An 11,198-nucleotide genomic window follows, 5' to 3' on the forward strand; every position below is an offset into this window, starting at 1 on the left:
GAACATAAGAAGCACTCACACTTCATCCTAAGTACGACGGAGGTCTTTTCAAAAAAGTAAAAATAATGCAATATGACTTACTTGGAAATGTATCAAAAAATAAAGACCGATGAATGGATCGAGGTGTAGTGTGATAAAGCAGAGTAAAATTTTAGTGATAAAAAGTTAATGGTAAAATGTTCACTGTAAAACTTTCAACTTTTCTGCTTGAAAATGTGCATAATCCGACGTGGGAAAAAAATAATGCATTGCAGTCAGTTCTGGGGAAAAGGAAAGCTAAGTTTTAATTTTGCTATTGTTTTTGCTTTTTTAACAGAAAAAGTACAAAGAAAACAACAAAATGGGGGAGATGTTTCTGAATTCGTTCCGCCTGTGGGCTGTGGGCCGTTAGCAAAGCTGCTTGCATGAAATCATCGAGCACCGCTTGCGAAATGCCAAATCCTCGAGAGAGAGGCCGGAGGCTGCCAAACCCGCGCTGGGGAAAGGGACGCCTCCGGGCGCCCCATCCCTCTGCGGACCGAGGTGAGGTTGGAGCGAGCGCTGGCGGAAGAGAGGCTCAGCAGTTACCAGGGAGCGCAGAGCCGGCGCTGGCTAATATGCGCCGCATGTGAATACCTTTGAGGGAGCGGCGGGGGAGGGTAGCGTCAAATTTCAAAAAAAAAAAAAACAAAAACCAAACCCCCACAGCCCCGGCGGGCGGGCGCGCGCGATGGGCGCCCTTTGGCTGCGGGAGCGAGTGGAGGATGCTGGGAAGGAGGTAAAATGGCCACCGGCGGCGGCGCGGAGGAAGAGAGGAAACGGGGGCGGCCGCAGCTTCTGCCCCCCGCGCGGCCCGCGGCCCGGGGCGAGGAGGCCGACGGCGGCCGCGAGAAGATGGGCTGGGCCCAGGTGGTAAAGAATCTAGCCGAGAAGAAGGGCGAATTCCGCGAGCCGCGGCTACCGCGGCGGGAGGAGGAAAGCGGCGGCGGTGGCGGGAGCGCCGGGGTCGGCGGCCCCGCGGGCCTAGCGGCGCCGGACCTCGGCGACTTCCCACCTGCTGGCCGCGGGGACCCGAAGGGCCGCCGGAGAGATCCTGCCGGCGAGGCGGCGGACCCCCGCAAGAAGAAGGGCGCTGCCGAGGCGGGCAGGAGAAAGAAGGCCGAGGCGGCAGCGGCAGCCATGGCGACCCCGGCCAGGCCCGGCGAGGCTGAGGACGCGACCGAAAGGCCCCTCCAGGACGAGGCGGCGGGGGCGGGACCGGGCAAGGGTCGCTTCCTTGTCCGCATCTGTTTCCAGGGAGACGAGGGCTCCTGCCCGACCCGGGACTTCGTGGTAGGAGCGCTTATCCTGCGCTCCATCGGCATGGACCCGAGCGACATCTACGCGGTCATCCAGATCCCCGGCAGCCGCGAATTCGACGTGAGCTTCCGCTCGGCGGAGAAGCTGGCCCTGTTCCTGCGCGTCTACGAGGAGAAGCGGGAGCAGGAGGACTGCTGGGAGAACTTCGTGGTGCTGGGGCGGAGCAAGTCCAGTTTGAAGACGCTCTTCATCCTCTTCCGGAATGAGACGGTGGACGTGGAGGACATTGTGACCTGGCTCAAGCGCCACTGCGACGTGCTGGCCGTGCCGGTGAAAGTGACCGACAGGTTTGGGATCTGGACCGGGGAGTACAAGTGCGAGATCGAGCTGCGCCAGGGGGAGGGCGGGGTCAGGCACTTGCCAGGGGCCTTCTTCCTGGGGGCCGAGAGGGGCTACAGCTGGTACAAGGGGCAGCCCAAGACATGCTTTAAATGTGGTTCCCGGACCCACATGAGCGGCAGCTGCACGCAGGACAGGTGCTTCAGGTGCGGGGAGGAGGGGCACCTGAGCCCTTACTGCCGGAAGGGCATCGTGTGCAACCTCTGTGGCAAGCGAGGACACGCCTTTGCCCAGTGTCCCAAAGCAGTTCACAATTCCGTGGCAGCTCAGCTAACCGGCGTGGCCGGGCACTAAACACCCGCCTGCCTGCCAGGGTGAACACACAGCCAGCTTACCCCTCTTAAGTGCCAAAACTTTTTTTTAAACCATTTTTTATCGTTTTTGAAGGAGATCTTTTTAAAACCTACAAGAGACATCTCTCTATGCCTTCTTAAACCGAGTTTACTCCATTTCAGCCTGTTCTGAATTGGTGACTCTGTCACCAATAACGACTGCGGAGAACTGTAGCGTGCAGATGTGTTGCCCCTCCCTTTTTAAAATTTTATTTTCGTTTTTCTATTGGGTTTTTGTTTTGTTTCTTGTACTTTTTCTCTCTCTCCCTGCCCTCCCCGCCCCATACCTTGTCTTCCCCTGGATTTTCACCCTTTGGGCTGCCTTGCTCATCTTTATGCCCCAGCACTATGTACGGGGCCCAACACGTGGTAGGCACTCCATCAGTGTTTGCTTAATTGAAAACATTGCTGACTGTGGCTTCTATCAGAGTGTCTACCTTTTGCAGCTCTTCCCCTCCCTCATTTAATTTGCTGCTTTTAATCTACGTGGTCAGAATTTGTGAAACCAGTGTTGTTAGAAGTGTATATAATCTGAATCAATAAGCTCTGAATGGTGGCCAAGGGCCTCTCTTTATGGCACAAAAATGCATGGACTTCATGACAGCTCTTTTGGTGGCTCAGAAGCCATTTTTCATAGAATCATGGAATCTAGAATATTCCTGCTGGAAAGAACCTCAGAGTTGGTTTAGACCAATTCCCTGGTTTTCCAGCAGATGAAACAGGCCCAAAGAGGTTAAATGACTGGGTGAAAATCACATAGCTGTCTGGTGCCAGAGCCAGCCTATAGTAGAGTCCCCTGACCCCAAGCCCGGTGCTCATTCCACTACCTCTCACACTTCACAACAATTTCCTCAACACTTGAGGGCCCAGAAAGTCTGATCTCTCCAGAATGTTGAGCCCAGAGGAATGCTGAGAAATCATCTGGAGGAGGGAGCAGAAAGAGAAGGTTTTAAGGAGGGGTTTTCTGAATACTTGGGAGATACGGAAAAGACCAAGGAACACACTCCAGGGTGCATGCATTGCTCCCTGGGGCACCACTTCTGGATTAAAGTGTGCCAGGTCCTTTGGAGGCCCTACCCCTTCCCCATTCATTGTCACCAGTGAGAAATGGGGGTGACCCTGTGTAAAGAAACCTACCAAAGGTTTACATTTGCACCTTAGCCTCAATAACTAGGAACCCTAGAGAAGCAGCTAGCTGGAGCTCATCTGCAACTCCTGACTCAGGAGAAAGATGGATTTTAACCCAAAATTATGAGTGAGCTGTTAACTCTAAACTGTACTTGGGAGATAGGCCAAGCGAGAGGTCATGGGCCAACTAAGTGTTATCAAGTAGAAAAGACAGTACACTGCTTTTCTTTTAGTGTTTGCTTTTCCTTTGCTATATGTTTTGCTATTTCCTTGTGGCTTAGAATGTAAAATTGATTGTTAAAAGTTTGTTCTGAATAAATATTTATCTTTTGTATTGCTAACACTGGTGCATTATTTCCTTTCCAAGTGTTAGATGCACAGTTACCCAGATCCAGACCGTATTTCAATCCCATGTCCCCTACACTCCATTTGTTTACCGTATTTCAATCCCATGTCCCCTACACTCCATTTGTTTACCCTGCTAAATTCATTTCCCACCCCTGGAGGCAACACTTAGCACCTACTACGTCGTGCGGGTCCCTTTGCATCACATCAGTTAGCACACTGTTAAAACAGGTTTTAAGTCCTAACACAGCTCCAAGAAATCAGAATCACTGTTAGAGGAAGTGAAACATTTTAGTTAATCATCAAGCAATTCTGATGGGCAGCCAGGTTTGAGACCAGGGTGTAAGATGTGTGAGCTGAACCCGCCCTCAGGGAGATTACAGACCTGTGGGAAAGAGGGAAGTGGTTTGCCAGCTTCCTGGTCTTTCTGTTATTGTAAGCACCGTGGATGGGATGCAAAATATTCTTGGGTTCTGGGAAAATGCTGTTTCTTCCAGCTGTTGAAAAAGAGAAGGGGGGAGTCCAGGGAGCTGACTTACTTATCCAAGTTAGCCCCCCCGGAGACTGGGTCTGCAGGCAGAATAGGGTCAAGATCTCTGGACTTTGGGTCCAGTACCCTGCAGACCCCAGGTACAACCCTCTGACGGATTTTCCAGCTGGTGATGTTAGGATGATCTGATCCTAAGAGTTAAACATTCCCAGTATATTAACTCTCAGATTCAGTGATTTGAGGATATTTCCAGAGCTGATCTGGAGTTGGGTTCTGGTAGGCTCTTGGGAATCCTGTCTTTCAGAGCCAGTTCAGCCCCTCTCCTTGTCTCCCAAAGCAAGCAAGACTCTCCTCTTTCCCTCCCTTCCATCCCTCTTTCCCGTCTTTGCCAGCAGTTTCCCTCCCTCTCACAGAGCTGGAGGCCAGGGGCCAGGAGAAAGCCTGCATTCACCATGCTCTCCACCCCGTTCCTCAAAGCAGGCACTGTGCCAGGGAGCCTCCTAGAAGGAACCTTCCCTCTCCTGGCCCCATCCCCCCACTCTCCAGGAGGGAGCAGAGGAAGAAACTGTTTCCCTGCCCATCCCCCACAGGATCTGCTTCAAGGCCTCCTGCCTGGTGGCCCAGGGACAGCCAGGGACTGGAGCTGAACAAACTTCCCCCAGCTTCCTTTCCTGATCAAGCAGCCCTCAAATTACAATTCTTCACTGTGTTTGGGCTTCTGGAAAGTGTGCAGAGATGCCCGGACTGAGGCTGGTTGAGTAGAGGACATTGAATCATTCAACTTCAGCAAATACTGAGGGCATTAGAGCTGGGCCCCATGCAAGGCCCTCTCCATAGGCTGCCTTGAGCAAGACAGTGCACTTAAAATGGAAGGTACAGATAAGTAACAGCAGGCAATGTTTACAATCATATATTTAACAATATTTTTTTTTTGAGACAGAGTCTCATTCTGTTGCCCGGGCTGGAATGCAGTGGCATGATCTTGGCTCACTGCAACCTCTACCTCCCGGATTCAAGCGATTCTTGTGACTCAGCCTCCCAAGGAGCTGGGATTACAGGCACGTGCCACCACGCCTGGCTAAGTTTTGTATTTTTAGTAGAGATGGGGTTTCAACATGTTAGCCAGGCTGGTCTCAAACTCCTGATCTCAGGTGATCCACCTGCCTCAGCCTCTGAAAGTGCTGGGATTACAGGCGTGAGCCACCGCGCCCGGCCAACATTTGTCCTGTATAGAATTGTCTGAAGTAAAAGTTTCCCTAAAAGAGAAAACATCTTGCTGAAACCTGCAAGATGAGTAAGAACCAGGCTAAGAACGAAGAGACACCCAAGCAGCAGAAATAGTAGATGTAGAGACCTGGAGGCCAGAGAGCACACAGCACGTTTGGACTGGCTGAGAGGCAGGGGAAGATGTGTTTGGGAGAAAATGCCGAGAAGAGGTGTCACAGGGCTTACCAGCCATATTTTAAAACGTGGATTTTGTCCTCAGAGCCTCCATTCTGACCTCCTCCATTCCATTCATTCTTTCAACACATGCCTGTTGAGCACCAACTCTATAGGGGCCTTTGCTAAGCAATGGAACACAGCACTGAGCAGGATAATCAAGTCCCTGGGGCTCAGATTCTAGAGTCACACAAATACATAATTATAGATGATGATGATACACTAAAAGAAACATAAAGGGTGAGATCCCTGTTTAACAAGGAAAGCTGATCCAGTCTTAAGGGTCAGGGATAACTTCCCAGAGAAAATGTTTGAACTGAGATGGAAAGGACATATAAGGAGTTAATCGAGAGATGGGGCTGAGGGTTAAGGGATAGCAAGGGTATTAACCTAGGCCAAAAGGATAGCAAGTAAAACAACCCTATAGTGGGAGGAGGCATGACCAGTTCTAGAGACTAAATAAATCAGTCTGAATTTAGAAACAGAAACCACTCTAGCTGTTGAAGAAAATGCTGGTCCCTAGGCTGGGTATTAGGAATGACTCCTAGAACACCACAGAACTGACCTGCCAAGGCAGTTACTACCTCTCGCAGTCAGAAAGACAGAAGCCAGGAGGCCACCACTGGAAAGGCTGAGCATGAGGACACAGTGGTGAAGCTGCTACCCAAAGACAGGATCCTGGGATCAGAAAGTCACTGCCAATGCCACTGGCAGGACAATGAAATGCCAAGTCCTTTCCCTGCCTCTACAAAGCCAGGGACTGTGCACTACTGTCTCCACAATCATGTTTACAAGTAAAAACAGCCCAAACCATCTGGTTGGCTTCTGCCTCCCTTCCATCTTTTATGCAAATACATCTAAGTGCTAGAGCCTGAGCTGCAAGGGAGTTGGGCGATGTTTTAGCTTTCCAGCATCTGTAGCATAGGAAGGCATATAGAACGGGGATGGGTGCTGTCTGTCAAAAGACAATATCCAGCACAACAAATGTGACTGCAATGCAGAGAAGGGGAGGAGATTGTGGGGGCATCCGGTAGGCCATGTTAAGATTGTGGGTCTAAGAACAATGCACCATTGAAGGACTTGTAAGCAAGATAGTAACATGATTAGATTGGTTATGTTTTACAAGTATCATTCAGGGTGGTTGGTGGAGACTGGGTCAGAGGAGAGCCCAAGTGGAAATACAGTATAGTTATCCCAGGTGAGAGATGAGGACATCTTAGGCATGGAAGGCGGAGATGGACGGAGAGAAACAGCAGGGTACAGAGATCTTTTGGAGTTTAAGTCAACAAGATTTGGAGCTATATTTGACATGGGCTGGGAGAAAGTTAAGTACCAAGGATGATGCCCAGATTTCTAACTTCTGCAGCTGGATGGATGGTGGGGCTTTTCCCTGAGATGCGAAACAGAGGAGAAAATCCAAGTTTAGGGTGAAGGGCTTGAATTTGATTTTGGATATATTGGGTTTAATGTCTCCATAGAGGGTATCTAAGAGATGTGGAGTAGGCGGTTGGACACACACAGATCTTACATTCCTAGGAGAATTCTGGCCCTGAGAAATAAACAGAGGAGTTGTACAGCCATGGCTTTCAAACTGTTTCACCACATCCCACAGTAAGATACTATTTTACATTGCAGCCGTCATACATATGCATGTGTGTATTTATATCTAAATCTGAAATAAGCTTCCTCAAACAGTATTTACCCTGTGCACGATGCACTTTGACACTTTCTATTCTGTTGCTTCATCATTTTGTCAATGCTTATATGACGCGTTAAACTGATTTCACACTCTCCTAATGGGTCAAGAGAGAAAGCAGAAGGATTATACCAACTAAGATTGTGCCTCGAGCAACTTTGACACACAGTTTTCCCTGATGGAAAAGGAGATGGTGAAAAACTAGTAAGGGACAGCCAGAAAGGGAGAAGGAAAACAAGAATGTGCAGAGACACATAAACCAAGGGAGGACATTTCAGGTGGGAGGGGTTCACAACTGTGTCGAGGGCTGCAAGAGATCAAGTAAAATCGGCTCGAAGAAATGTCAACTGAGGCCGAGCGCAGTGGCTCATGCTTGTAATCCCAGCACTTTGGGAGGCCGAGGCGGGTGGAACACGAGGTCAGGAGTTCGAGACCATCCTGGCTAACACGGTGAGACCCTGTCTCTACTAAAAATACAAAAAATTAGCCGGGCGTGGTGGTGGGCGCCTGTAGTCCCAGCTACTCAGGAGGCTGAGGCAGGAGAATGGTGTGAACCCAGGAGGCGGAGCTTGCAGTGAGCCAAGATTGAGCCACTGCACTCCAGCCTGGGCGACAGAGCGAGACTCCATCTCAAAAAAAAAAAAAAAAATCAATTGAGATCAGAACTGAAGAGTGCCCTAGGATTGAGTAGTGTGGAGGTTATCAACAAGGGCCTTTTAGAGGAAAGTGATGGGGGCAGATTAAGGAGCAAATGATCTTTCTAAGATGTCAGCCTAGCACACTGACCATTTTATTCCCATGTCACATCCTCTGGGACTCCCTCGTGCCCTTGGAACTCAGCCTGGCCCGATCCCTTTCCAACCTTACTCTCAGCCAGATTACCCATTACATCCCTTTATGGCAACTCCAGTTACAGCTGACAAACAGCAACCAGAAAGAATTTTGGAGTATAGAGTGCTACAAGACCAAGCTAAGGGGCCGGGTGCAATGGTTTACACCTATAATCCTAGCACTTTGGGAGGCTGAGGCGAGTGGATTGCTTGAGGTCAGGAGTTCAAGACCAACCTGGCCAACATAGTGAAATCCTGTCTCTACTAAAAATACCAAAAAAATTAGCCAGGTGTGGTGGCATGCACCTGTAGTACCAGCTACTCAGGAGACTGAGGCAGGAGAACTGCTTGAACCTGGTAATACAGGAAGGGAAGTGCTGGGAAGGGAAGGGCACAGTCCCTTTAAATGACACGGAAGGGAGAAAGAGCGTGGTCCCTGGCTGGGGCTCCATCCCAGCCTGTGCCCATGGACCTAGGTGAGGACAGGCATTTTTGTTTTCCTGCCCAAATGTTGCATTTCCCAAGACCACCCTGGCCTGCCACACCCCCACCCCGTGCCTATAAAAATCCTAGCAGGCAGACACACAGGTAGCTGGACAGCTAGAGGAGCACATCAGTAGAGGAACACACAAGCAGCTGGACGTCAGAGGAATGCACCAACAGGCAGCGGCACACCAGCACGCCACAGGCCACCGACCAGCAGAACGATGCGGAGTTTGGCTGGAGCAGTTGGAGGGGAGTCTGGGCCAACTCCAGGGGAAAACCTTCTCACTCCATCCCCTTCTGGCTTCCCCCACCTGCTGAGAAATACCTCCACTCAATAAAACCTTGCACTCGTTCTCCAAGCCCAGGTATGATCCAATTCTTCTGGTATACCAAGGCAAGAACCCGGGATACAGAAAGCCCTCTGTCCTTGCAACAAGGTAGAGGGTCTAATTGAGCTGGTTAACCCAAGCCACCTATAGACAGCAAAACTAAGAGCATAAGGTAGCACAAGCCCAGTGGGACTTCAGGAGCTGTAAACATCCACCACTAGGCACTCATGGGGTCGGAGCCCCACAGCCTGCCCGTCTGTAAACATCCACCACTAGGCACTCATGGGGTCGGAGCCCCACAGCCTGCCCGTCTGTATGCTCCCCTAAAGGCTTGAACAGAGGGACACTGAAGAAGCAAGCCACTCCCCTGTCATACGCCCTGGGACGGGGACAAGGGAACTTTTCCCGTTTCAGTGGGAGGCAGAGGTTGCAGTGAGCCCAAGATTGTGCCACACTGCACTCTAGCCTGGGCAACAGAGCAAGACTCCATTCTAAATAAATAAATAAATAAATAAATAAATGGACCAAGCTAAGGGTGAGGAGGGGTCAGATCATGCTGAGTTGAGGGTGGGGGCTCCACAGGAGTAAACCAAACGCGTGTACAAAGGCACTGATACATACAGCCCCATATGCTGGCTTGTCAGTGTGACTAAGATTTGGGGTGAGACATAGTACAAGAAAATGTTTTTTGTTTTTTTTTTTTTGAGACAGAGTCTCACTCTGTCACCCAGGCTGAAGTGCGGTGGCGAGATCTTGGCTCACTGCAAGCTCCACCTCCGATGCTCACACCATTCTCCTGCCTCAGCCTCCGGGGTAGCTGGGACTATGGGTGTGCACAGAACAATTTATATGTATTAATATGAAACAATCTCTAAGATACATTATAAAATTAAAAAAGCAAGATATGGCATCCTACAGTTTACATTTTTTAATGTTGGAATAAATACATACATACGTTCAGTACCATAGGAAAGATTTTTTAAAAGAAAAAAATATATACTTATGCTTATTTATGTACAAAATAACACTGGAAGGATATTAATGAAATTCATAATTTGTAACTTTGGAGAACTGGATATTTGGGGTTTGGGATAAAAGGAAAGTTTATTTTCCACTGTGTATCCCTGCTTTAAAAAAAATTTTTCATCTATTATCTCTAATAACAACAAAAAGAAATTTTAACAACAAAAATAAATGCAAAACACAAGACTTCAACAAAATTCCTATAGACTTTACAGAGACAGGAGTCCTTTTCCTCTATCTTTAAAAATAAAGGCCAGGCTTAGTGGCTCATGCCTGTAATTCCAACACTTTGGGAAGCCAAGGCAGGAGGACTGCTTGAGCCCAGGAGTTTGAGGCCAGGCGGGGCAACATAGGGAGACCCTGTCTCTACAAAAAAACAAAAAAATTCGCTGGGTGTGGTGGTACATGCCTGTGGTCCCAGCTACTTGGGAGGCTGAAACAGGAGGATCACTTGAGGTTGAGGCTGCAGTGAGTCATGATGGCGTCACTGCACTCCAGCCTGGGCCACAGAGTGAGACCCTGTCTCTAAAAATAAAATAAAATAAAAATAAAAAATAAGAACTTTGATGGATGAGTTTAAGAAATTTTATAGCAGACAACACATTGGTCTCCCTGTTTCCAGGCTCCCTCTCCTTCCAACCATGGAATCCACCCTAAAACAAAATTTGATCACATTACTCCCCTGCTTAAAGACCTTCAAAGATTTTGTGTCCTCCCTGGTGCTCACCAGGGCCTACCTGACCAGCCCTGCCTCCTCTGGGCCTCCTCTCTTGTTGGGCCTCACCCCCTTTCCCTGGCTTGGCTTCCCTTTCTGCTCCAGCTGGTCATTCCTGGAAGCAGACCTCTTCCTCCCCTACCCATGGTTAATCCTTACCTGCCTGGGGCACTCAGCTCTAATGCTGCTTCCTAACTAGAGCCTACCCTAACATCCTGTATCAGACCCTCTTACACCATCCCCTACCTCCCTGGCCTCTCCTTCAGCAGTTACTCGGGTGCAATGATATACTTATTTGTGCCACGGTTTGATAGATATCTACCTCTGCCTCTCAACTTTGAGCTCCCTGAGGGCAGGAACCAGTCTCTTTTGGCTCACGGTTATAGCTTCAGCAATTAGCACTGTGCCTGGCACAGAGTAAAGCCTAATAAATATTTATTGCATGCATGATCTAGAATTACTTGGCTGAGGTTACAGATTAAGATACGTGTCTACGGCCGGGCATGGTGGCTCACGCCTGTAATCCCAGCACTTTGGGAGGCCGAGATGATCACAAGGTCAGGAGATCGAGACCATCCTGGCTAACACGGTGAAACCCCATCTCTACTAAAAATGCAAAAATTAGCTGGGCATTGTGGCGGGCGCCTGTAGTTCCAGCTACACGGGAGGCTGAGGCAGGAGGATGGCGTGAACCCGGGAGGCGGAGC

At 49.5% G+C, this 11,198-nt stretch overlaps 1 protein-coding gene across 1 annotated transcript; it reads left to right on the forward strand.

Moving 5' to 3' along the window:
• Window positions 1-494: 494 nt before the first annotated feature.
• On the forward strand, window positions 495-3,478 carry ZCCHC3 (zinc finger CCHC-type containing 3). Its single transcript, XM_008019788.3, has one exon. The coding sequence runs from the start codon at window positions 763-765 to the stop codon at window positions 1,969-1,971; it is 1,209 nt and encodes a 402-aa protein (XP_008017979.1). The 5' UTR covers window positions 495-762; the 3' UTR covers window positions 1,972-3,478.
• The last annotated feature ends 7,720 nt before the right edge of the window (window positions 3,479-11,198 follow it).

This window comes from Chlorocebus sabaeus, chromosome 2 (assembly GCF_047675955.1).
Source record: "Chlorocebus sabaeus isolate Y175 chromosome 2, mChlSab1.0.hap1, whole genome shotgun sequence".
Taxonomy (NCBI): Eukaryota; Metazoa; Chordata; class Mammalia; order Primates; family Cercopithecidae; genus Chlorocebus; species Chlorocebus sabaeus.

Excerpts from the sequence above, each read along its gene's own strand:
- ZCCHC3 (XM_008019788.3), top strand. The coding sequence starts at position 763 with ATGGCCACCGGCGGCGGCGCGGAGGAAGAGAGGAAACGGGGGCGGCCG.